Source organism: Tachysurus vachellii, chromosome 19, assembly GCF_030014155.1.
Source record: "Tachysurus vachellii isolate PV-2020 chromosome 19, HZAU_Pvac_v1, whole genome shotgun sequence".
Lineage (NCBI taxonomy): Eukaryota > Metazoa > Chordata > Actinopteri > Siluriformes > Bagridae > Tachysurus > Tachysurus vachellii.
In genome coordinates, this window is record NC_083478.1 from 7,472,840 (window position 1) to 7,500,576 (window position 27,737).

Genomic DNA, 27,737 nt, shown 5'->3' on the forward strand with positions numbered 1-27,737 from the left:
TGTTTTAACTTCAATTAATTAGGTTTGATAAACATAAATCAGTAAACGTTTGCTGTAATTCTTAGTATTTTGTGTGTGTTTTTTGTGTTACATTTGAATTAACCGAACTAAGCGCGTTCAATTGTGTTGCCATGTTAACGAACAGTCAGAGTATACTGTACATCATCAATTTGTTTCATCGCAGAGATTTATAATTGGATTTCATTGACTTTTTCTGTCCAAACTTTTGACTTGTAGTGTAATTTCAGTAAAAATGAACACAGGGTGTTTTGATGAAAGTAAAGTGATGGGTTCAAGAAGTTTACATACAGTGATAAATAGTGTCTGTGCAAAAACTGTTTACATTCCAAATTCCCTCTCTCTAAACATCTTCACTTTTTACTTCCACAGAGATCCAAAGCCGGTCACAGGTGACGGTTTCTGAGTCGACCATGACCAGTGTGAAAGTGAGCTGGGGGCCTTTGCAGCCTGAGTCTATAAAGACTTATCAGGTGGAGTACTCCACCCTTCCAACAGGGAAACTCCATGTGCTCACGGTTAATAACAGGCAGGACTTGACAGTACTGACAAACCTGCAGCCTGGGACACAGTACCTGGTCACTGTGAGCGCCAGCTACTTCTCTGGCGAAGAAAAAGCCATGTCCATCAAAGAAGGCATGTATTAGTTTGTTGACATTGAAACTTATCCATTTAAACCTACATTATATGACTGCAACCAATAACTTTCCCAGACTTTTTCTTCACCTCTTTGTCAGTTAAATTTCTGCTATCTTGTGCTGAAGGATTGCGTGGTTACTGGCTGACATGGGAAGGCGAGTCTGTACAATCCTCTAGACAGCGTTTCTTGTATCTGCCACCCCACCTCCTTTCTACAACACTCACCCACGTACCCCACAATGCCCGCGTCTGTGTCTCCCTTGTTTACAAGTCAGCTCGGGGAGAAGGCCTTCGGCTCACGATGGTAATGTGTCATTTTTAACAATGTGTCTGTATTCTCAATGAGCATCCTGTTTTTCTGTTGAAACTGTTCCTACAGCTGCATTTACTTGGAGTCACAACTTGTAATCCTGCCAAACAGATGGATACAGAGCTGAAAACCTTACCACAGATGGAAAAAGGGAATGAGAAAAGGTTATAACTTATATGGGTAAAGCACTTTTTGGCCATTGAGAGGTGCTATAAAGTAATACACCAACTCAAACTGCATTGAATAGACAAACCAAAGTTATTTAAATCTGGACACACTATGTATGCATTAAACACAAACAAAAATTAAATGCTGGTAGTCTAAACAGTTAATTTGGTGATGAATACATTGAGAACATTGAATAAAAGCATGCAGTTTTGTGTATTGTGCACATATTTTAGTAATGAAATAAAATTGAATATCTTGTCTTACTACCCCAGAAACATTTAGTATAGTAAGGTCACACAGCTAGCTAAAGTTGCACATTTAAACCACTGCCTGAAAGCAATTGTGTATTGTTTTTATACCTTTCTCCTGTATCTTGTCCTTGCAGGATGTGTATTTTGCTTTGCACATTTTAAAGTATGGGATACGTCACAGAAGTGATCTACTATCTCCATGTGGATTATCAGATATATCGATGCTTTTACATACAGTACATCCTATAATTTCAAGCTATTTGATGAGTTGGTGTGATGTCCGTTTATTGAAAAGTTTGCTTTAAAAAGTTTAATATACATGTAAATAAGATGACTCAGAATTTAGCACTTTTAGTTAAAGCCTACTGTTTGCCAAACTACTCATGCTTGAATGCTGTCAAAATATATTAAGCAGTAGATGATTCAGCATATCACAGGTGTATTAAATTACAAAAAATGCCTGTTAATATTTTATTATATACACAATATCTTGTACAAGACTCTCTCAAACTTTATTATTAATTTTAAATAAATAAATTTCCACTTCTGTATAAAAATGTGATGCTCATTCTTTGTGTAACACAAACAGGAAAATTAACTATAATTACAGAACAAATCTTCAGATTATTAATGTGCAATTCATTATTTCTCACATGAAATACTGAATGCATGCCCATATTCTCAATATGTAACTGTTTCAAAATATAAAGATGGCAAATCCTATGTAAATGAATGCAAACATATTAACCAAACAAAAACCCAACAAATTTCAATAAACATTGGCAGCATTGAACAGAATCAGAAAATAATACATTTTAAATCAAAGGAAAGAACTATTTCTTTCAATTCACCAGCATAATCAACAACAAAATTTGACAGTTTGGACTGTTCTTTGGTTCTAAATAATACAGTGTACTTAAAAAAAAGAATGAAGATATGATAGTTCAGCTAAGGCATCCATAGCACATACCATGATGACTTTACCCTAAAGAGAGAATTTCCTCTTATTGTCTGTGAAGATGGCAGTGTTTAGGCCATCTCCATGCACTTCTCCAGATATGCACATTGTAGACATGACCCATTTCTTGTCATACTTGGAAAACGAAATAAAAAGCAGCAGAGAATTGTTTTGAACATTTGTTCATGACTATTTTAGATGCTAAGAGTGCTGAGTGCTGGCACAAGTGTAACCGGTCCAAGCAGATTCTGATCCTGGTGATGTGAACTTTTGCCTTGAAGAACCTTCTGTCTGTGTCTTTCCTCCTGCTTCTTCTTCTTCTCTAGACGATGCTGCTCTTTCCTTTGTTTATTAGACAGCTAGAATCCAAAATCAGGAATAGCAGTTAACACATATTTTCCCCAAACAATAAACCCACGTATTGCTTTTAAACATAAATTATACAACCAGTATTAACCTTGGGTTTGTGTGCGGTACCGGTCTCAGGCGGACACACGGTGTCACTTTGATTCTCAGGGTGTATCCTTTTTCCAATATCACAAGGTGATGACAGAATACTTGATTCAGCTTCAAGCCATTCTGCATGGCACTTCTGTGAGGCGGCACTCGATTGGCATGGATTTATCTCTTGATCTGAGAGAGACAAACCAAACACAGAAATTGAATGGGGAGTGAAGAGCTCCACAAAGGACAAGATAAGAATACAGAAAAAAAGGGCGTTTCTTTTACTGTTCACGCTGGCGGTCTTTAGGGAATTAAGGATAACATCTTCATCGTCAGAAGGAGAGTGGCTGGGGGGAGGGGCTTTCTGTTTCCCCTTCTCACCATCACCAAACCGCCTTGAATTATTTAGATTCTACCATAAAGGAGAACAATACACTCAAGATCAGACTATAACCTATACAAACTGTAATACGCAACATAATTGTTCTTGTACTGCTTGATATTTTTTAGTTACTGAATAAAACACAGTTTCCCAACCTCTGTTCTGAGGTACCCCTGTTCTGCAATGTTTTCACTGCTCATTCCCTACATTAAACTAATCAGCTAATTAGCAGCCCTTCTTGAGCTGATGTTATGCAGGACAAATGGTACTTCAAGACCAAGGTTGTGAACCTACAGAATAAAGGATAATTAAATCATTTACAAACCGCAATACGCAGATGGGCAGGGCTTTCAGAGTTGTCTCCCAGATGCCGGACACTGTCATAATGGTCACCGTAACGGTATGCTATATGAAGCTCCTGACATAATGGCTTCTCTGATCCATTTATCTAAAAGATGACATCATATTAACATTGCTTGTATTTTGGAAAAGCTACAGTTTGCATCAAAATCATTTAAATTCTGTTGATGCTAATATCTAAACAAGAGAAATGTCAAATAAGAGTCAACTCACCTCCCACAATGCAGCATTCAGCTGATGGATGACCACTTTCACCTGCTGACTTCGAGCAAAGGCCACTATTGCATCGTTCCCTGCAAAGGTGCCTGGCTCTGCAAGGTCTGACACTAGAGGATGAGAAGAGAATAATATATTTTTATTTACACCATTTAGCAGAACAGATACTGTAAAAAAAAAAAAAAAAAAAAAGGAGAATTTTGATTTTAAATGATTTCTAGCATGTATAAAGCATTTTACAACTGGTATGACATTACTGACATTCCTTAACAAGGTGGGATAATTATGCAGAATACACTATGGATGCAAGTGACAGCACATGCCATTTGTTAATGTGGAAAAAAAAAGATATTGGAAGAGTAATAACTCATGCAGGGGTTACATCTCTGTAATTACTCATTAGAGGCTTATCACTTTTGTACTTGAATAAGAAGGCCAATTTTCTATCAATTTTCAGGCAATTTAGTGTTATATTTTCATAGCCAAAATTCATTATGTCCAGTAATGTGATTTCAAATAAGGAGAGGCAAAAGTACAGAATAATAGTCTTACACAGAACAGTGGATTATTTTCTATTCACAAGACAGTTTCAAGTGTTTTTTTGCACCTATTATATAATCCCAGTAGAATATTTTCACCACCTATTTCTCACCGTGCTTCGTGAATGGCACATCGTCCTCAACAAAAGGTTCAAAGTCCTGTCGGTGAGACTGCATGTACTGAACAGTCTCGTGACGTAAACGCAAGTGATTTCTTGAATGTCCCTCCAATTGATCCGCCAAAGCACGAAACAAGCAGTTTCTATAATGCAAACAAGACAAAAAAGTGCATGTTTGTTCTTAGAAAATGCATCTTTTAAGGCAGTTTTGAAACATTTATCATTCAGAATTAAAGTTCATATTAACCTAAATCTGTGGATCCTAGTAAAAATACCATGCACCCTCAGAAACAAAGGGTACTAAACTCTGCCTTGGTGGAAGCCTTATCTTCTGAACCTTTAATATTCAGCAAGAACTGTGGACATTGTTTACATTTAATAAACAATTAGGATACATAATCAGATCATAAATACCTTTCATGCTAAAGGTACATTATGTGCAACCTTTCAGTAAAGACTAAATGCTAAAGGCACAAATTGTGTAGGCTTGAGAGAGAATGTTTAGCACAGAGATTTGTGTGAAGAAATTCATCAACAGACATTACAAGAAAAAGTCAACTTATATGATTTGGGTTTTGAGTGTGAATGAGGCTCAATTTGACATAAAATCCTAAACATACCCATCTCCTGGAACCTCTCTCAGTTTTAGACCAAGTGCTTTGAGCTGGTTGGAGAAACTAACAAATTCCTCTCCTTCATCCTCCCCTGGTGGTCGGTTTTTTCGATCTTTGGCCAAAGCTCTGCGGGCTGCACGTTCACCTCTCTTCCTCTCAAGCTCACATTTCCTGTTTCCACGTACAGACTTTCCTGATTGCTTTCTAGACATGGTGATGCTTTGTTGGCAACACTGACTTCAGTTACTTCAGTGTGATGGCTGATGAGTTCATCAAATCTATCGGACATCCACGTACAACTGCAAACTAAACAGAATTACATTTTGATTAATTTTGGGTGGGTCGCTGGTTGATGATATAGGCACAAGTTATTAATCATGAAATATTAACTAAATACCCTAAACATCAGAGGAAAATTTGCTTTCGTTCTTAGAGAAACAAGATCGATTTCCACAGCCGCAGCGGCTTGTTATGAGAATCTTGTGCACACTTGCAACAAGCAGTTTGAGTGAACACTCATTTGGTGGAATCGCCTGAATCCCGAAGTTCAGAATCATATGGTGGCCGAGAAGTGCAAAACAAAATAACAAACCCGGAAACAAAATAACAAACCAGAAAACAAAACAAATTCAAAAACAAAATAACTTACATTTACAGCATTTGGCAGACGCCATTATCCAGAGTGACGTACAAATCTCTATAATTGGATACATTAATGCTGGCTCACTAGGTTACATACTTAAGATAAGTGTGAGTTTAAATCATTGTTCAAAGTTACAATTAAAAAGTTTCAAAGTTGTTTTTTTTTTTTTTAGAAAATTATAAAACACAATGACAATTCAGAAAACAAAACCAAAAAATTCCAAAAACAAAATAAAATATCAGAAAACACTGACAATTCATACACACCGGAAAAGGAAGGTATAGTTTCCCCGAATAAAAGTCTTACTGCTGATTAGACGATACATCTGCCACTCAAGATATACAGGAAGTAAAGCAGGCTGCGACAGTAGAACGTCGACTCTTGTGTTTATTCATTCATTCATTTTCTACCACTTATCCGAACTACCTCGGGTCACGGGGAGCCTGTGCCTATCTCAGGCGTCATCGGGCATCAAGGCAGGATACACACTGGACGGAGTGCCAACCCATCGCAGGGCACACACACACTCTCATTCACTCACGCAATCACACACTACGGACAATTTTTGCCAGAGATGCCAATCAACCTACCATGCATGTCTTTGGACCGGAGGAGGAAACCGGAGTACCCGGAGGAAACCCCCGAGGCACGGGGAGAACATGCAAACTCCACACACACAAGGTGGAGGCGGGAATCGAACCCCGACCTTAGAGGTGTGAGGCGAACGTGCTAACCACTAAGCCACGGTGCCCCCCTCTTGTGTTTATTAATGTATAAAAAATGATTGTCCTTACTGTGGAAAAATATCGTATGCAATAAATACGTAACAAAATAAACCACACAATATAAAGGCTAAACTTTTTTTATAGCCCTTCTCATAATGAGGGAAAATAGGGTTTAACCAAAAAGATTATTTATTTTACTGTAGAATTACATTTTTCTTCAAAGTCACCACGTCTGTAATATCGTTTATCTATCTATTTATCTATCTATTTATCTAGTGTTTTACTGTGGAATTTTTTAATAATTTTCCTTCAAAGTCACAATATCTGGCAATATGATTGTGCCAAGAGACACTATATAATCCCTTATAAAACGGATATTTTAAAAGGGTGTGTATATACACACATGTACAGTAATTTGTCTTGGTGTGTTGGTGCATAGTAATAATAAAGAAGAAGCATAAATATAAGAAACAAAGTTTATAAAAGTTGCCTGTATTTATGCTATTAATAAAATGTAGTTAAACCTGGCTAAAGAAAAACCTTTTTGTTTTATTCATTCATAAATAAAGAAATAATCAAAATAAAGGCATAGCACCGTTTAGCTAATGAAGGCTAAGCGAAGCTAGCTAAACAAAACTAACTGTATTTATAGCTTAGACGCAATTAAACTCTGTCGCAATGACTTTAGCAACAAATCTCTAAAAGGCTATACTTACATCGCCTAATGATAAGATATTACGTTCCTTACAAAGTCTTTTTAACAGATAAAAACGATCAGCTGATTTTGTTTACCTGAATACAGACTCGTACTTCCTGGTGTACGGTAGCCTTAATGGGACAATTTTTTGACGGTCGAAAGAAAATTATTTCTGTAACGAAATGTCTGGTACCAAGTACAATATCAAGCTTTCTTTCTTTCTTTCTTTCTTTCTTTCTTTCTTTCTTTCTTTCTTTCTTTCTTTCTTTTATCTATATTTCTATAATTCTTTCTTTATTTCTTTTTTCTCACTCTCTCTCACTCATTTTCCACCGCTTATCCGAACTACCTCGGGTCACGGGGAGCCTGTGCCTATCTCAGGCGTCATCGGGCATCAAGGCAGGATACATCGGGCAACAAGGCCTGGACTGAGTGCCAACCCATCGCAGGGCACACACACTCTCATTCACTCACGCAATCACACACTACGGACAATTTTCCAGAGATGCCAATCAACCTACCATGCATGTCTTTGGACCGGGGGAGGAAACCGGAGTACCCGGAGGAAACCCCCGAGGCACGGGGAGAGCATGCAAACTCCACACACACAGGGTGGAGGCGGGAATCGAACCCCCAACCCTGGAGGTGTGAGGCGAACGTGCTAACCACTAAGCCCCCCTTTCTTTTTTCTATATTTCTATAATTCTTTCTTTCTATAATTCTTTCTTTCTTTCTTTCTTTCTTTCTTTCTTTCTTTCTTTCTTCCTTTCTTTCTTTCTTTTTGATTGTGATTGTTTAAATAGAAGCATGTTGGATTATTTGTTAACACATTTTCTTTCCACCTCCGAATTTGGAGTTTACCTTGCATGGATTTTGCATGTACTCTCAGTGATTATGGGGTATCCTGCAGGTACACAAGTTTGCTACCCCAGTCCAGTGTGTGTGGAACTGTGCCCTGCGATAGGTTAGTACCCTTCTCAGGGTGTCCAAGAGTCTCCTTACAAAGGCTCCAGAAAATTAACTGATGTATGGTTCACTTTTAATTTAATTTAATTAGGGGCTTGTGTGTGTGTGTGTGTGTGGGGGGGGGGATTCTACACATAACCAAGAGACAGCAAAGGACCAAAAGAATTAACATCATCCAACATACAATCCAGTAGCCTGAGCGGTTTTAGTCGTACCTTTTATCAACTATGTTTGATACAGCAGGTGTGTTTCACATACCATTAAACAGTTTGCCAGGTTCCACAAATATCACAGCCAAACGGCATCTAAAATCTGATCACCCCATCTACTGTTCCTTCAGTAGCAGTGTGATTCCTACCTCAATGGGCCCCTATTAGTGCTTGTTGCAGTTCACATTTTTTATTACCAGTAATAACTAAAAATAAATAGGGCAGTGAGAGTGCTGTCCCATGATTGCATCTAAAACTGCAAACAAATCAATAAAACATCTGCTTATATTTCTCAAATAGCAACCCTTAAAAATCATTTAAAAGAGGTATTTATTAATTCAATTCAATTTTAAATGTTTTAAAGTTTTAAATGAATTTTAAATTCTCCATTTGTCAGGCATATTGAAGGATAAATGTTTTAAATACATCTTTTAAATACTTTCATTCACTTGACCCCCACACTCAAAAAAATAATTTGTTCATCTTACTTAATTCAATTATGGACAGTGGTTCCACACAAGCAACTTGTGTTTCATTAACATTAATGGAATGTTTTGAATCTATGTAAACTTCTTGTGTTGTGACAACACAACAGAATGGGGATGAATCTATGTAAAATAGTAATGTCCAACCAAATCAATGGAATTGCTTCCTTGTAACTTAAACTGGTTAAGTTAACTGGACATAATTTTGTTTATTTAAAATTGGCCAAACAGGTTTCATTCAACCAACACAAGGAGATTAGTTTCAAATAACTCAGTTAAATTATGGACAGTGGTTCCATCCAATTGATTTTTGTTACTTTTACTCAGTGATTTCTATTTAAAGTTACTCCCTTCAAAACAGCATTTGTTTGTGTGTGATTGTCTTGTAGAGTAAAAAAAACCCACAAAGATATGTAACAATTTATAAAACTGTATTTGCCAAACTTGCATCAAACAGTGTTTTTGTTACGGTGCAGGACAAAGGCGAGTGAGGATCCAAATGCAGATAGTTTAATTATTCAAAACACAAGAAAGCAGCTGAACAGACAGGCAGACAGAACAAGGCAACAAACAGGTCTAACAGGAAATGGGAACAGGCACACCAACATCCAACATACAACAACGACCAACACCAGGGAAGTGAACAAACAGAGTATATATAGCTGACAGGAACCAATGACAAAGCAGAGACAATCAGAGACAAAGACAACACACCTGAGGAGATGAATGAGTACAATTAATGTCCATGGAAACCAAAGAGTGGGCGGAGCAAACAATTAGCCACAGGGAAAGACAGCAGACAGAAACAGGACAGAAACACAGACAGACTCATTACAGTTTTAAACAGCCTGCTCAGTCAATACTGTATATTAAAGAGTCTTTAAACATGTGCAAAATTCTTATGCAAAATATAAGATTATCTAAAATAACTTTGCAGTCTTTTGATTCAAAAACAAAGTCAGAAGGTGAAAATTAAAACTCTGCTAACAAGATAACTACAATTAAATAAAATACTTTTACAAGAAGTAAAAAAAATAAATCCAACATGCAACCAAAATGTCCAGATGGTAGTGTGTGTAACAATGTCTAACAATTATTAAATGCCATATCACTGCTAAAATGAACTAGAAATCTTTTATGGAAATTAACAGATGAACTAAGCACCAAATAGGCAGCTTGAAAGTGTAACAATTTTGAACATGTACATAAACAACATTAACATTTTTGCATCCAAGGAACAGTCCTTAAACACAGAAGAGCTTGTTCTTTAGTGTTTGCACTTTGTTTGACAACTTATTGCCATCAAGTGCTTCAAAAGTGTACCTCAATTCAGGAGGGTAGCTTAGATTTAGTCCATATATTAGTCCCATTAACATGGCTGCTGCATATGGGACACTGCAAAGGTTTTGAAGAACCTTATGCCCCTCCAACACCACTCCAACATCTCCTAGGCTATCTTCCATTTCTGCCCCTTAAGCCGTGTGATATAAATCCCCATCACAGTCTCCTGGATCGCCTCCTGTGCAGTGGCGTTGTCTATATCCTAGAGTGGATATATTTAAAAAACACATTACACATTCCTGTTTATCAGCTTTAAAAAAAGCATTTAGAATCCATTTTAAAAAGCATATACTCACAAAACACTCCTGAAACAGTCGGGTAGGTTCTTCATTTAGGTAGGCACAAAGAGCTTTGATTACGCACTCTCTCTTCACTTCGATGTCATCAGTCTAAAGATTTTCAAATAAGAACAAAGTGTTAAAATTCCAGGCTGTTGTGCTGGGGTAAGTTTGAGCTAAACTATGCAGAACATTGTCCATATACAGTAGTGTTATACATGAAACATCTGTCTGACTAGGACCCTTTTGGGACATGTGGACGTGCAAAATGGGTTCAATTTGAACGTCTGACTAGGACACCTTATGGACGTCTGTGGACATGCAAAAGTGGTTCAATATCTGAACATCTGAATATGGACCCTCTTGGACGTAGATATGCAATTCAATATTTGAACACAGAACACGTGACAGAAATTTCATTGTTTGGGTGAACTAACCCTTTAAACCTATGGTTTTGTTGAGCGTAGTTTTTCCATACCTGTGTAGTGGGCACCAAGAGGTGTTTAATTTTTTGTCCAATTACTCCTCCTCTGTTTGCAAAGATCTTCATCAGCTTTCCGGAGTATCCATCCAGCTTGGAAAAGAATGTTGATGCCAATGGAATTGTTGTAATTCTCTCAAATTCTGCACAAATCTACAAACACATGAAAAGTAATTTGTTACCAAAACACCCATATAGTCGAACAAACAAATTTCACTTAAAAAATTTCACTTACCGCTTCTGTTTTGAAAAGAGCAGGCCACCTGATTTTGAAGTCTGAAATAAGTGGTTCCTTGATCACCTCATGCCTCCTAATTGAAAAAAGTCTTGTCCATAAGCATTCTTACATTGTTCTCATTGTTCTTCTTTTTTACTTCAATCAGAAGTGTTTTTCTGACTTCCTCAAGAGTTTCTTCAGTTTCACCTTGTGGATGGGGAGGGCAGTAATTCACCTCAGCCTTGCGCGGTTTTTTTACATGGTATGCAGGACTGGATATACCATCAGGCTTGTGCTTCACTGAATTGACGGTCACTTCTGTGCAACCAAGATTTCTCAATTTTGTTCTATAGTTGGCAAGTTTATATTTTAAACTGGCTTTCCATCCACTGTATCCAGTAACAGAACCTCTGTCTTTCAAGCAAGGGTGCTTTTCAATGAGTGCAGCAGCTACCTGATCGTATTCTGCATCAGTAGGGTACACTTTGTACTTAACCATTTCTTCTGCAAGTCCATCTAAGATGGAACTTTTCAGTTTTGGGTCAGGACTGTGAAAAATGCCCTGAGTTTTGAAAGCTGCATTACCTTGTTCCAGTTTCAGCTCTGCATCATATGTGAAACGAGGTACCATGAAAACAGCAGGCCATGCGGAGGACTTCATGCTAGAGGATGACTCAGAAGAAAAACTCACAGAAGGTTCAGAGTTTGTTGAAGTAGACAGAGAAGAGCAAAGTATAAGTGCATCACAGGATGAGAGTGACTGAGCTGATGAGGAGCACGCACTTCCACTTTGAGATGCGTTCTCATGTGGTATGGATAAGTCATTACAGTCACTTAATGCTGTCAGAAATACCACCTTTAAGGTACTTTTGTCTTGGATTTCGGATGTGGACATGAGATTCATGAAGTCATTGTCAAAATCAGGGTCCATGAATTGCAATCTAAAATTTCCTTGGAGATTACACTGCTTTGCAATTTCCTTTGTTAAATCACCAACAGAAGCAGGCATGCCATCCTGAAGGATCACCTTCTGAGAGTTGTTTTCTCCAAGGATAATTTTTAGCCGGATTGAAGTAGTCATTGTGGTAATTCTGTATAAAAAATGGAGATAAATTAGTAGTTAGTTATCATTTAAAAATTAATGGTTCAAAGGAAACAGATAAGCAGTTTTTTAATAATACATGTAAATACAGCTAGTCATCTTTTATGCATGTACTTGTCTTTTTAAAGTCACCATACGCAATGGACCAACCATGTAGTCAGCCAAAGGATATTTGTCTGCTAAATCACGATGTTCAACAAAGAACATCTCTCTTGTTGGTGATGCACAAAGTTCAAAAGCCCTGAAGTGTTCCCTGTACCAACCACACAATCGTTTCATTATGAAGCACAATTTCTTTTGAACTATACAAATCTGAACAACTTCTCCGAAGTCAGGGAGGCCACTTGTAGTTCCATGTGCCAGGATCATACCACTTCTGCAGTTCAAGCCATTGATAGACACATTCTTAGCCAAATGGACCTCTGATACATTTGGGTATTTATCTTTGATCATCTGAGCAACTTCTGTATGCAAAACATCAAGAGGATTCGTTGAGGCAGTCGAAACTTCCAGTGTATGTTTTTCATACTTTTTTTTTGCTGTCTCTATACTTTTCAACATCATCAGCTGATGTTTTACAGCGAGTGAGTAGGGAACATTTTTGAAGCAATTTGTGTGTCGTGCAACCTGCTTAAAAAAGCTGTGTTTTGCTTCAAAACGCATTGTCCATAGACTGACAAGAGGACCAAACAATTTTAGCATCCCAGGGTAATGTTCAAAAAAGTGGTGCTTTGGCAGAAGTTTGACGTTGGGGAAGGGTTTTTGGTACCTCTGCCTGTGTTCAGAAATTTTCATCTCGAGGTAGGATATGGATTCATCTGTGTGTACAGGGGAAACCACCAACTCAACAATATTCTTCAAGTCCATTAGCACCTGCCACGCAGGCTCACCTTCAGGCACCACATGCCCAATCAGGAATGGAAGCAATCTGATCAAACTCCAATTTTCATGGCCATTCCCTCCTATTGTGTTACGCCGTGAAAATGTACAAGGAATTTCATGAGGCTTGTTCTTTTTGTCTTCCCACTTGTAGGGAAACTGGAGAATTGTTTTATTGAGTATTTCTAAAGAAAAGTATTTCTTCGATATCAGCAAAGCCAAGCAATGTGCAAGTTCTACAGGCACTACACCCTCAAAAATGTCATGTAGCACATCTGGTGGATAACCAGATAGCACATTGAAATGAGAGAGGTGCTTAGAAAAAAACACATTCTCTTTTCACTCCACAATAGCTTGTGCCAGTTTCCAGTGCATTATTTACATGATCTTTATGAAGATATTTATCTCTGATGTTGAATGCAGCGGACCAAACTTCTTTTGTCTGCACATCGGAACTCTTTCCCAGACAAAATCGACAAAAGAACTCTGCTGAAAACCTTCCCTCTTTCGCGCCGTCTTCATCCAATACGTTGGAAATCGTCACTTCCGGTTTGAATCGCGAAATTAAACGCTTTATGTTAGTTTAACGACTGATTATTAAGTATAGTGGAACATGACACTTTTTAAGTTAATTATACGCAATACAATAGTGTTTTGGTGGGGAATGAAATGTATGTGTGTTATTTTAACAAAACATATTTGGGTAAAACAAACAGTGCTGCAAAACCATTTTTTTGAGTGCATGGTCCAGATAAAGAGACACAAAGGGTATTACTATTTGTGAGTGGATGGATGCATGCGTGCGTGCGTGCATCTGTGTGTGTGTGTGTGTGTGAGAGAGAGAGAGAGAGAGAGAGAGAGAGGTAGGTTACTGCATCATGCAGTAAATCTTTATCGTAGCTGCTATCCAGGGTGCTGAAATGCAAGTGGTCACTTCTCGCATCTTATGTGCAAAAAAGGTCGCTGACCTTAACGAAATGTAGCATATACAGTATGTGAATGTTTGGACATTTAAAAATTAACGTCAATTATATAGAGATAAAGATCGGTATTTTAAACAGTATGCATATTTTTTTTTCGACTGATCCAGCACAAACCTTGTGGTGCCATTCTTAAAACAATCTATTTAAAAAAAATCAAAGGACTAAAACAGTAAATCTTCTCATCGTTGGTTACTCAGTGAAATACTGAGCATCCTATGCAGCGGTCTTGCTGAATGCCAGAGCAAAGAATGCGAGGCTACACACGCTCCTTTACAGACCGACTGAAATGGCGCAATATGAACTGCAGAGCGAGCCAGTGGGCGGATGGAGCGGGTTAAGGCTGTGTGGTCTTCCTGTAAAACATGTCGTATAGCTAAAACCCACACAAACCGTTGCATTATTCCAGAATGATTTGCGAGTCCGAGCAAAGCAAACGAATAAGATAGATTTGCCACCTCTTAGTCACCTCTGTAGGCTACTCACACGTCCCCCGCCTTCTCTCTCTCTCTCTCTCTCTCTCTCTCTCTCTCTCTCACACACACACACACACACACACACACACACACACACACACACACACACAGTCATATCGTTAAAATGCCCCTGGCTACCACGACGGCTGAAAGAGGACTGTATAATCATGTGTGTGGCACCAGGTATGTGGTTGATGCAGATGCGGTGGGAGTGAGAGGCTGAATCAAGACCCGTCTTGTCTTTGAGTCGCCTGTCTTATCAAGCAAGATCAATGCTGGGCCGGAATCACTGGTGCATCGATCAGCTTTTTCGCCACAACTTGATCAACTTGCATGTGATAAGGAGTGAAAGACGGACATGGATTACTAGGATTACTAGACGTGGAATCTACCAGACGCTTTCTTAAGAAGCGGCACTGCAACCCAGATCTGTGCGGGGGGAAATCTCTAGAGCTCACCCTGATCTTGCTTATCGTCGCTGGGAAATTTTCAACGGTGCTGGAACGCCGAAAGAGCATCAGCAGCTACAAAGACAGAGCAGGACAGTTTGCTCAACATCAGTCCTGAACCTCAAGCAAATTCAAGGCTCGATTCAGCGCAGTGCTAAATGGAGAGGACAATAAAACCGTGGGTAATATAGGGGGGTTTGGTGAGACCGGGCCACTCTTAAACCTTATGCGCCGATCCGCGCTCAGAATTGAGAGGCAGGTGCGGTAAAGGCGCATCCATGAGCGTCTTCTCCCGGGACAGACTCTTTTAGCACTGCGTGTTCAGTGTTTTAAACATACAGCTCTGTTGAACAGACAGGCTCCTCTGGGTTGAAAGAGAGAGCGGCGCATTTTGAAGTTTGGATGCATATGATCACAACCACCATGATTTTTATGATCCTTGGTGCGTCTGTTGTAATGGTAAGAAATACACACCAGCATGCCCAAAAACTATTTAAGTTAACAAGTTAAGGGCGAGAAAAATAATTTGAGAGCACCAGAAAGTAGAGGCGCATAGACCGAGGAAAGTCCATTCACAACCTTGATAAACGCACAGCCATTAAAGGAATAAGAAGCAGCTCGAGTCGGCTCTGGCCTGGAAAAATTTGTTTATTTTTCCCGTAGGCTATTTAGCCTACAGTATTTTGTTCACAAAAGCAGATTGGTGCTTATGTTGTCATGATGTTCCGCTTGACTCGAATGCTTCTTTGCAGGCGATAGCGTGTCTAATGGACATGAACGCGCTGCTGGACCGCTTTCACAACTACATCTTACCGCATTTACGAGGGGAGGACCGCGTCTGCCACTGCAACTGTGGAAGGTAACAAAAAAAAGCTCATTAATGATTCATTTTATTACAGAAGCCTTGTCATCAATCGCATAGCCTCTAATCGTTTCCTATTTATTAAAACAGAGAAGGGGCCTGTGAGAATTTCTTATACTGCCTATCATTTTTCATACCTCCGGAACACTGTTTTTTCCCTAATCTAAATGTAACACATATCTCCATACATGACTGCATGATTGCTTACAGGCCTCATTTGTCTGATCTTTTTGCTTGATGATTTAACGATTCGTTGGCATATTAACAGGGCTGAGCTGCTGTCAGTGTCTGTGGCGTTTTGGGGGTGGGGGGATTCTTGGTTTCTGCGTATCAAGGTGTGTGTTTCTCCAAAGCACAACCATATGATACATAGTAGGCTATGTAGTTCATTTAATGGCCTAGTGCGTTCGCGGTCGCTACAATGCGCAACGTACAGGCTTGATCTCTTTTGAGCTTAGAGAATTAAATGCTCATGACCAAAAGGTTGCGAGGAGTGAGCAGAAAATTCCCTTTTAACAGTTAATTTTTATCAAGGGTTTCAACATTAACCTGCTAATGAATACATTCTATTCTCAATAGCTGAATAAAGTGAAGAAAGTGCACCATGCAACTGACATGACATGGATTCCTCTACAGAGGTGTTGTAAGAGTCATAGATAAGCTACACTCTCAGAAATAAAGCTACGAAACTGGACTTTTCTTTTCAGTGGGATGGTACCATCAAGGGTTCATCATTTTTCCTTTAGCAAGTATTTTTCACCAATTAAGGGTCATGCAGTATTCCTTGAATTAGCTAAATAGTAAAGCTTTAAGAATACACCAGTGGTCATTAAGGTCCAGCTATGTACCATAGATTTATTTCTAAAGTGAGAGATATAAACTAAAATTGCAAATGGTATACCCATGGTGGTACCACCTCAGCAACAAGCACAGTTTGTACCTTAATTTCTGAGAGTGTATATAAGTATATACAAGGTGTTGCACTATCAGGCCAAAGGTTTGACACCTGTCCATATGTGGTTTCTCCCTAAATTGATGGCACAAAATCGGAAAAACAATTGTATAGAATGTCGTGATTTGTGATTGACAGATGTCCATAAACATTTGGCCATATAGCGTATATCTGATATATTACCATTAGAATTGTTATCTCTGCAAACTATTCGACTGAATTCTCTGTTAAGTGCTCTGTATTCAAGGGTACTGAATCAGGTCAGCCTAAAATTATTCCCAACTTTGACCTGCTAGTTGCACTTGCTGCACAACAGCACAGCTAATTTGTTGACATAACTCAGACCACACATTGTATAATCCATTATGAAATTTCAAGGATTATTCCTGAGAAGGATCTTTATTATACTTTTTAACACCCATGATATTCTGCTATGGTTTTCCACAGGTAAAAGTGTGTATAGCAGTTTACCAGTTATACAGACACAGATAATATAAATAGGTCAAGGGATTTTAGTCAGTAAAAATACTGTGACTTCTTGTGGCCAATTTTCTTAAAAGCAGTATATTAAAAGTGTGTAATGTGGTTCTCACTTTACAATTTAGTGATGATTCCTGTGCTTTGTAGTTTATGAAACCTCTTCAGTAAATAAAGATGTGTCCAATATAAAAGTATTTTATATAACTAAAGTAAACTAAACATTCATTCCTTTTATTTTCATTCATTTATTCATCTTGAATTTTTTAGTTTTATTTTGGTAAGTTTCCAGATCTCTTTCCTAAGAACACTGGCGATCAGGCAGCAACACATCCAGAACCGGACACAAATCTTTCACAGGGCCCAATTCATATACACATTCAGATATTAATTCACATTTAGGTACAATTAAATATAGCCATTTGGATGTGAAGGAGACTGGAGATCCTGAAAGAACAAGTTATACACAGACAATAACCTTAGGTCAGGACTGAATCAGGGACTCTGTAGCTGTGAGGTGGCAACATAACCCACCACAACAACATGCTACACAACATTATACATATTCATAAAAATACAATATAGCAATGAATAATTTGGCCACTGCTTTCCCTCTCACCTGAGAAATTTAAAGCAACACACAGTGTGTACTAATTTTCAGTAAACAGGTATCACACAGCTGAAAGATAAATAATTAACATATATAATCTGGATTAGCTTTCAGTTAATGGTGTAAATAACCAGATATTTTGTGCCTTGGTACAGGAAACAAGTATTGCTATGTATTAAATGAAAAATGTATCAATATTTAATTTGTTTTCATTTCATTCCACATAGATACCAGAACAGAAACTCCCAGTCTCCTCAGTGGCTTCAGTCATTTTCACTGTAACAACTGAATAATTAATCATGACTAATGAATAACATAGTTTGAAATGTTGAACTGAATAATAATAAGTTGCTGCTAACCACGATAAAGTAGCTACTGGAGGAGAATGAATAAATTATAAGGAATTTAAAGCACCTAGGGACAATTGTTTTTGAAACTCTGATATACACAATTGTATATATTTTGTACATTTGACCTTCATATATATTCCTATATATATAGTTTATACAGTAGATAATGCTTCATTTATACATCTTGAGTAATCATTTTATCATGTTCAGGGTTGCAATGGAACCCAGCCTGAATGGGATGCCAGACAGGGCAGCACACACACACACACACACACACACACACACACACACACACACACACACACACACACACACACACACACACACACACATTAACAACAAGTGGCAATTTAGAGTAGTCAGTCCATCTACTGGTGTGTTTTGGAGTTTGGCAAAAACCAAAGGAAATGAATTTTGATACAGGAAGAAAAAAAACAAAGAAATTCCACCCAGACAGAACCTGATCTTAATGCTACCTGATGTTTTTTTCTGACTTCTGATATTGATTTTTTTTCTTAATCAAATATATCTATTTTACTCAAAATTTTGACTTATTATTCAGTTTTTCATCATAAATCATATTATTCAATAACTCCAATAAATTACTTACTAGCAATTTATTTACTGGAGTGACTCTTATAACAGTGGACACTTCAAATTCCAACTTCAAATACTTTCTATTTTCTTTCTCTCTCAGACACCATGTACATTATGTAATTCCATATGATGGGGACCATTCGTTGGTGGACTCATCTGAGAACTACTTTGTGAGTGACAGTGTGACCAAGCAGGAGATGGACCTCATGCTGGGGCTGTTGTTGGGCTTCTGCATCAGCTGGTTATTGCTGTGGCTGGATGGAGCGTTACACTGTGCTGTGCGGGCCTGGAGAGCCAGCCGCTACTATGGTGAGTGAAAAGGAGTCATGTGCTGTATACATTTATCAATATAACGACTAACGGACGCATGTCCATCAATGTATATGGTATAGGATGTTTAATGTGTAATGAATATACTGTATGTGAGAAGTGATTCACTCTAACACCTCTTCTTAGTAGAGAATAAATTAAAAGCTTGAAACTGACACCCCTCATGTCCAGTGTCATGATTAATGAAGTCCTAAGAATACAAAAGATTTCTATTACTCATCATTACTGTATTATAGTACAAGGTCTTCAAGAGTGTGTAGGAGAACAGACGAGCAAATGATGTCATTAGGCATTCAATAACTTTACAATGAGAATTTTCTCTACAGTGTTTGGAGATTAACTAATGTTTGGTCAGTACTGTATGAGAAATAGGCAGTTTTAATCAATGAGCAGCTTCTTAAAAGCAGCGTTATTTTTACTTTAAGATTGAGTGGAATCATAGTCGTGCTTTAAAGCCTTTCCTACATACATCAATGTGACACTTTTAGTGTAAGGAAAATGCCCATGTTTAGGTTATTTCACTACATTGGCTTTAGATAAATACACATATCAAAAAGTGATGTAAATGATTCTTAAAACCTTAAAAGCTGACTGAACTTCAACACACTGTTCATACATAAGATGGGGATTACAATATGCTTGAATGTATCCTAAGATATGTATTTGGCTTAAATATGTACATACATACACACATACATACATACATACACACACACACACACACACACACACACACACACACACACACACACACACACACACACACACACACACATACATACATACATACATACATACATACATACATACATACATACACACATACACACACACACACACACACACACACACACACACATACACACACACATACATACATACATACATACATACATACATACATACACACTGGAAAATGTGACTTAAGGTCACATAAGAATGGGTTGATGAATATCTAGACAATTCCTGATCAGTAAAGTATGCCATTTTTGGCATAGTATGGCACAGATTAAAAACCTTTGTCCTAACTGTTATCTAGTAACAGTGGCTACAGTTGGTCTTCCATACCATGAACAAAGTGTGTGATGATGTGAAATGATGTGAATATATGACTATTCAATGAGGGTGAAGATCTTAACGAAGAACAAGAAGTTTATTCTGACATAGCAGTGACCAAATACATTAAGTACTTTGGGTTCATCTGAGTCAGTAAGAGCCAGGACAAATCACGCTCAAGCATTTTATACTGTTTTCCCTCTTTATAGATTAAATGAGGTTTCGATTTGAGTGTGTATTGAGAATAAGAATTGAGTGTCTCCCAAATGGCTGGAATACACGTTGTCATCTAGCCAGATGTCTTTAAATGTTAATCATGGTCACATATACCTTGGCTTGATATTGTTACAGTTATCACCCAAATGGTCACTTTAAATGATAATCATGGTCACGTAGACCCTTTATTAGTGGCGGTCCTTGATGTCCTGCTGGTGCTCCCATACAAACAATTTAATGAAGTTTATTCAAGATACATCAAGTTCTAAACGTATTACCTTATGATACTTAAGCCTTTTTAGTAATGAGCTATTTCCGATGTGTATCTTGGAGTGGAATCTGGGTGCATACAATCTGTAATTTCTTACACTATGCAACCTTTAGACAACGCATATCAAGACTGTAGCTTAGATCTTCTTCTGAAAATGACTGAGAGTACATATAATTATGTAGGTTAACAAAGGTTTTACATGGGTGCTATTTATGATTAGCTCTATAAAGCAGTGAGATTTATATTCCTTTTTGAGTGATTTATATTCCTGTTATGACACATGTACATAGGCTATATACTGTAGAAGAGAGTGCCTTTCCTACCCAGCATTTATAGTTATGCTGTCAAGATATGGTGATATAGTGAACAGAACATGTTTAGTCAATGTAGCTAAAGCACCAAGCAGCCAAGTTGTTATTGTTAGCTGGGCCACTGAGTCTTGCTTATCAAATTTCATTATTGTAAAAGAAAATAACAGTCAAACAAAAAGAAAGCATGCTGCTGCAATCTGTAGCAATCATACACATATGTTCTACATATTGCCTTTTACTTCCCCTTATGTTTAGTCTTTGGTGGGTAGACATAAAAAAGACATAATGAGTAATGACCTGCAAATTTCTTAAACATTGTGACTCGGTTCGTACGAAGCCTTCCAGTGATTAAGGTGAAGATTAGAAATAGGGTTAGTGTTTGTACCTTATCTTATAACTTATGGTTTCTTTATGAGACTAGGCTTAACTTATATTGAATAACACTGATGTACGTAGGTGTCAGTTGTGACTTGTGGAATTTTAAATAGAAAAAACATTGCCGTGGATTCATAAATATGAGCATAAGAAAGACTTTTCCAAAATCAGGTCAATAACATTAGCAGTGTCTAAATTTTACACAGGATGGTAGCTGGTCCTATATATAAAGGTCCTATATATATATAAACAAATTCCAAAAGTAATGCAAAAATTCAAAGAGAAATGTTCAATGGATATAAAAACTCTATACTCTCCCCTGATAAGTGGCAAAAGAATGTTTAAATTTAAACCAAGATAAACCATCCCAAACTTTTTCCACCCTCTATACGAAATTACAATATGTAAAAATGAAGTGAAAAACAATCAGAAACGATCCACCAAATTGTAAGGGTATCTACTGTGCACAACCTGCTTTAGGTCACACCACAGATTTTTTTAGCTGGATCTGGGTCTGAGCTCTGTTTCAGTCATTCAAAAACTGATCTACTTTTGGTTAAACAAAGTCTTTTTTGGATATTGATCTATGCTTTGAGTCATTATCATGCTGAAAGGTGGAATTTCTCATATTCAGCTTAGTAGCAAACACCTGTAGGTATCTGGCTGAAGAAAAGCAGCCCTACTGTATATCATGCATGCTGTAAGATCTTTGCTGGCGAAAACAATTATATGTGGAGAAAATAAGAAACAGAAACAACTGATCTTAATTTGGGGTTAATTTTAATAATCTCATTGATGACAGATGTAAGATAATTACTTTTAAACATGAGATTGAATGTTTTTGGTTCTTTTTGTACATCACCAATTATAGTAGGTGCAACCAGGTGTACATAGACCTTTTACTATATATTTTATACTTATTTACAAATTGCAAAAATAATAAGATATACTAATTGTGTTAAATTGTTATAAATAACCTTAGTGAACTACCCGTATACTGCAGCATCAAACATGCCCCAAGACTGACTGGCACCAATATGATTAAGTTTGATAGGTTCTCTCAATCATTACTTGGAAAAGCCATGTACCCAATCAGGAAAAAATGCATTTATGAAGAGTGCACTGTCCAATAAGATAGATATTTTCCTATGCAAAATCCACCTACCCACATACTCATTGACCCCCAGTGAAGCTGTTGCCAGGTCCCATAATGACATATTATGTTCTGTTTGTCCAGTGAGTATAATTTTTTTCTCTATTTAAAAAGTGTACTTGTATGTTTTATAGAAGTCCGTTAAAACTTCATCTATTGGTTTCTACAGTCATTTTCATGCAGTCTGAGCTGTCTAACAATAACAGGATGCATTAAATTAACAAACAATATGATACTGCAGTGAGATATCTGTTTTTTAAAACTCTAAATTGTACCAAGAATGATAAAGATTATAGACACATTAGTAAATATATCATTGCAACATTTTAAAGAAATTTTAGGGGAAGTCAGGCTTCCAGCTGTCATAAAGCAATTTGCCCACGATATGAATAGTCTGGAAAAAAGTATGGAAAAAATGGGTACAACCCACATTAATGAAAACTCCTGGATTTCTTCTTCAGTAGCGTTAAGGCTTAAAATAGCAGATATTATAATGGGATGACGTTTCTGTCTGCATAGAGGGAAAAAAAATTCTATAAATGGTCGAAGCTAATGAAAAATAGTGGGGATGCCCCTGTAGTGGAGCTCTCCAAGGCTTTCCATGATGCTGATGGCAGGTCAACCTCATTTAGCCTCTCCGAGATGGGGAGTGAAGGTGAGGATTGAAGGGAAAGGGGAAATGACACGGTCATATCCCCATTCCCAATCTGGAGCACAAACACACACACACACACAGACACACACACACACACAATTTTCCGTCCCTCCGGTCCCTCTGCATGCTCCTGCTTCGTGAGAGCTATAAATAGAAAGAGAGCAGCTGGAAAGAGAAGGCAAGCAACAGGGAGACATGTGTGAGTGAGCATCCCCCCCACCCCCACAACACCAACCCCACCCCCACACACGCACACACATATACACACATTCATGCACACACACACCGAACATTGAGAGATACATTGATTTTTTTTGTTTCCAGTTTTCCAATTCTCTAAATTCCCCCCACCCATTCCTCCACTCACCACCTTTCACCATTTTGTGATTTTGTTTCTTATATGAACAATCGAGCTATTTCTGGAGCTTTAGGTTGTGAGTATTTTGATAATTAAAATTGCTAATATAAAACAGCATGAGCCAGTGACTTGACATTGATATTCCAGTTTTTCTCATATTCCAGTTGATCCAGAGCCTTTGTTTTGCCTCCATACCATCATCTGCCCGTCAATGGGATTTAAATAATATTTGTTAATTGGTGTATGAAGCTTTATTGAAAAATGGCCCTCTGTTTTGGCTTTTTCTGGATACCCTTCACAACAGTCCTTGTGGATGGCATACCCTTAGATTGCTATAAATAACTACCCCCTCCCTCCAGCAGGGCAGACTGATCTCTCTCTCTCTCTCTCTCTCTCTCTCTCTCTCTCTCTGTGTGTGTGTGTGTGTGTGTGTGTTACTTGTGTATCTTGTAATCAATTTAGAAGCCGTTCTAGAGTTAAACCAAATTTAGATATTAACATTTAATATCGCTGAATATCTTAAAATGTCTACTCAAGCAACTGCCCAGTAGGTGAATTGGATATGCTAAGATACTCATAAGTGTGAATGGGTGTATGCATAGGGGTCCCCTGTTATAGACTGCCATTCCACTCAGGGTGTATTCTAGGTTCTCTCCAAATGTTCCTGGGATTGGCTTTTGTTTTGACCACGATTGACATGATTACTGAATATGAATCAATGGAAGATTCATCTACAATAGCAATCATCAGTCATGTAAATATGTGCTGTGTATAAATGTTTTTTCCTGTTTTTACTATTTAGTGTTTTACTCACTAAGAAAAGCAGCTAAGATAGAGACATATTTCCTTATGAAAGTTAAAATGACAAAATTAAATGTATCAGTACAGAACATCTCTTAAAATGTTCTATTAATAATCTTCACAAATCACAAAAGTGATTACTACAGATAAAACCAGTGGAATATCTTAGGCTATTATATTATTAAGCTGGACAATGAACTCTTTACATAATTGTGGCTTATTTCTATTTAGCAAGTAAGGAATAAAACACACCAGGGCATACTCTTATAGTAAATTAATAAATGACATTTCAATGTATTAATGAAAATGTCATATCTTTATTTCTTTATAGTTAGAATTAATGATGGCATCAATTCAAAACAATTTAAGACCATTACAGACACAAAAATGCAGCTTGTCTAGAAAACTAGAAACTAGAAAACGCAGCTCTCTCTCCTGAAGACTCGCTGGTGATGTTTTTTCTGCTAAACAACAGCCTGTTTTAAAAATCTATTCATCATTAAGTTTAGATGATCAACATCTGTTAATATTGAAGAGATAACATTAGAATAAGTGTATACTTATATATAAATCTATGTATATAAACACAAATTCTAGCTGGCACTACAATCCAAGCCCTGCTGAAAGATTTTTATGCCTACTATGATAAGGATAAATTTAGTCTTATAATCTTTGTGATGTAGATTACATGGGACATTTGTGAAAAGGTCCTTATAGCTAGGCTAAGTAGGTTTTCTCTTCCTGACCTGAATAATATGTAAATGTAGTTATTCCACAATTGCTCAAACACACCCAGTGCTGAGAGTTTGACCGAAGGTTTATTGTAATAACAATGAGATTGTATATTTCTGAGGTATTATTCAGCATCATGTATAAACAATGCCAGTATTTATATTTGTATGTGTATCTGGTAAACGCTGCAAACAAGTATGAAGTGGGTGTAGTCTAGTGGTGGGTGTAGTCTAGTGGTCTATACTGGAAAGCTTTTTAACCATTATACCATGGAAACACTAACAATCCTGAAAAACTCAGAAATCCCAGAAGTCAATTTATAACAAAAAAAAAAATCAATCTGTAGAACAGAATTTCATTCCGACCCTGAACCACACCCTGTGTAACAATCTGACAAATTTTCTATCTTTTATCTAATGTTACTGAGTAAGCAAGCTAACTGTTTTAAAGCAGCGTCTTTTCCAAATCGAAAGACTGTTGGTTGGGCTGCGGTTCAGAATAGCTATTTTACCTGATTTATTTCGCTTTTATAGCATTAAATTGTAATAATTATCTAAAAATTATTTTGTCATTAAATACCAATTAGATTTTTGATGTCGATGTTGAATGGTGAATGGTGTCACCATTCTTAGCTCTCATTTGTTTATTAGAATATTACAAAATATATCTTACTTTTGGATTTTTTTGAGTTAAGGGTTTTTCTTTCATATCTGACGTACCCTTAAGGGTTCTAGATATGAATTCTAAGTGATAGGTACACCCATATGATGCTTGAACTCTTCAAGGTATGTAAATTATGAAATGGCAGATGATGGATGTGCATATTAATAAAAAATATTTTTTTCTCATTTGCTTTCACAGACACACCATCTTGGTCCTGGCTCCCACAGTTCTGTAACTTGCGGGATCTTCGTAGACGTACACAGTTACGACAGCTGGAAGACTCCAGTGGAAACATGGTGCATATCAAGCAAAAGCTTTATCATAATGGTCATCCCAGCCCCCGTCACCTTTGACTCTGAACCACACTATCCCCTTAATTGCCCCATTACTAAATGCTGCCTCAGAGACCCTCTTCAACAGTCCCACAACAGTCCCAACCATCTTTTTGACTTTCTACAGCCATTTGTTGCAATTCAATATTTGGGATTCCAAAAACTGAGACTCAAGAACAAAGAAATCACAATTTTTTCCACACACCTTGTTCATTGGGGTGGGTCAGTGAGGGGTAGGTTGGGCGGTTGTTGTTGTTGGTGGTGGTGCTGGAAAATTTTTGAGGGTCTTTTATCTGTACAGGTCATTTTTTAAATTCAATCTTGGCATGCACTTTTAAAATTGGTGCGGGTGGAGGTAAACAAATACATGCAGTGTTAAATGGAGCAGTGAGACTGAACTGTGTCACTTCATTTTCTTTTTTTGGTCATTTGTTTTGTTGGAATGGATTTAGAATCCCCTATGGGAGGGGGAAGGGATGATGATTGTGGTTTTGCAAGAGCATAGTTCAAGATGATTGCTCATGTAAATAGTTCTGCATATTGTTTTATGGGACTTACGTCAACACAGGGTTAGGGAATGTTAGAAATGAATAATAAATTATGTGACAGGAAAATAGAGTAATTGATTGTGGGAAAAAGTCTGAAAACAGAAGTATGATATGAATTGTTTGACTGGATAAAAACACATCTCTGTAAAATAAAGATTGACAGATTTGTTACTTAGTGAAATAAATGAATGTATTTAATTTTATCTGTAAATAAAGGAGAGGCAGGGAAACAAGTAAGTGGCCAGGACTCTTTGTGCTCTAATGAATATGACTGGTTGAATTACAGAGTCTTCAGCACTTGCCTTGTCTTTCCTTGGCTTTGTCCAATAACCTTTACAGGTCTCCTTTTAAATGACTCTCTAGTTAAATGAGTTCATCTAGCCTGGCAGCAGAAAGAGCCCTGACCCACTTTCCCTTTCCTCTCCATCTCCAGACATTGCTGTTGTGAAGATGAAATGTCTGTTTTATTAAAAGTGCAGTTGAAGCACAACTGGGTCCTATTGTGTAGAAGTGTTATTTCTCAAAACCTTTTCCAGCATAATTTCCCATGACCATTTCTCATGTCTAGGTTTGACGTCCCTGTAAAAACTTAAAATTTCTAGTTTATAGTCTTTGGTATATTAAAATAATCTATGATTGTAAACTAGAAATACACCGAGGATTCCTGATATCAGAAGATGTTTTCCTTTACATGTTAGCTGTGCTGGAAAGTCATTCTCATACCAACAGCGTGATGCTAACCAATACAGATATAACCGGGAAAAAATAATACTCAGAATATTTCTTATCACACAATTGTGTCATAAAATCCAACCACTGTCTTGTTGCATGCATGCTAATATTTAGAAATTTGCCATGTCAAGTGATTTAACATTAAATCAATAGCTTTCTCAGTCAGGGTTCAAATGCTCTAGACAAGTACGACAGTTGATGAGCTTTGTAATATATATTTAATATAATGCATCCATCAACTCGTCCCTGAAAATTTACCATCTGTAAGCCAAAAATATATACTATATATTAAAACTCTTTAGAGCCGGGTAAACATTATGGATTGGGACAGTGCTTGTATTCAGTGCTATTAGGAATTATATTATAGAAGACCAGCATGCCTGAACCTTTCAGTTTGATGGTCTGGAGAA

At 37.4% G+C, this 27,737-nt stretch overlaps 3 protein-coding genes across 5 annotated transcripts; 2 read left to right on the plus strand and 1 right to left on the minus strand.

Moving 5' to 3' along the window:
- Positions 1-396: 396 nt before the first annotated feature.
- Positions 397-1,943, plus strand: LOC132862564 (von Willebrand factor A domain-containing protein 1-like). The gene is made up of 3 exons (XM_060894633.1): positions 397-654; positions 783-961; positions 1,521-1,943. Exons 1-3 carry the CDS (start codon positions 432-434, stop codon positions 1,689-1,691), a joined length of 573 nt encoding a protein of 190 aa, XP_060750616.1. The 5' UTR covers positions 397-431; the 3' UTR covers positions 1,692-1,943.
- Positions 1,877-7,303, minus strand: LOC132862563 (OTU domain-containing protein 3-like). Of its 3 annotated transcripts, none has more exons than XM_060894629.1 (8): positions 7,179-7,303; positions 5,025-5,324; positions 4,399-4,547; positions 3,744-3,856; positions 3,496-3,618; positions 3,074-3,200; positions 2,802-2,977; positions 1,877-2,703 (listed from the first exon to the last, which is right to left on the minus strand). In XM_060894629.1, exons 2-8 carry the CDS (start codon positions 5,228-5,230, stop codon positions 2,539-2,541), a joined length of 1,059 nt encoding a protein of 352 aa, XP_060750612.1. In that variant the 5' UTR covers positions 5,231-5,324; positions 7,179-7,303; the 3' UTR covers positions 1,877-2,538. The 3 variants fall into 3 exon arrangements, with proteins under 3 accessions (XP_060750612.1, XP_060750613.1, XP_060750615.1); XM_060894630.1 differs by having other exon boundaries at positions 7,103-7,193; XM_060894632.1 differs by lacking the exon at positions 7,179-7,303 and adding an exon at positions 6,252-6,337.
- Positions 7,304-14,607: 7,304 nt separating this feature from the next.
- tmem240a (transmembrane protein 240a) lies at positions 14,608-26,972 on the plus strand. The gene is made up of 4 exons (XM_060894335.1): positions 14,608-15,405; positions 15,699-15,805; positions 18,895-19,103; positions 25,914-26,972. The coding sequence occupies exons 1-4, from the start codon at positions 15,349-15,351 to the stop codon at positions 26,066-26,068; spliced, it is 528 nt and encodes a 175-aa protein (XP_060750318.1). The 5' UTR covers positions 14,608-15,348; the 3' UTR covers positions 26,069-26,972.
- Positions 26,973-27,737: the final 765 nt, after the last annotated feature.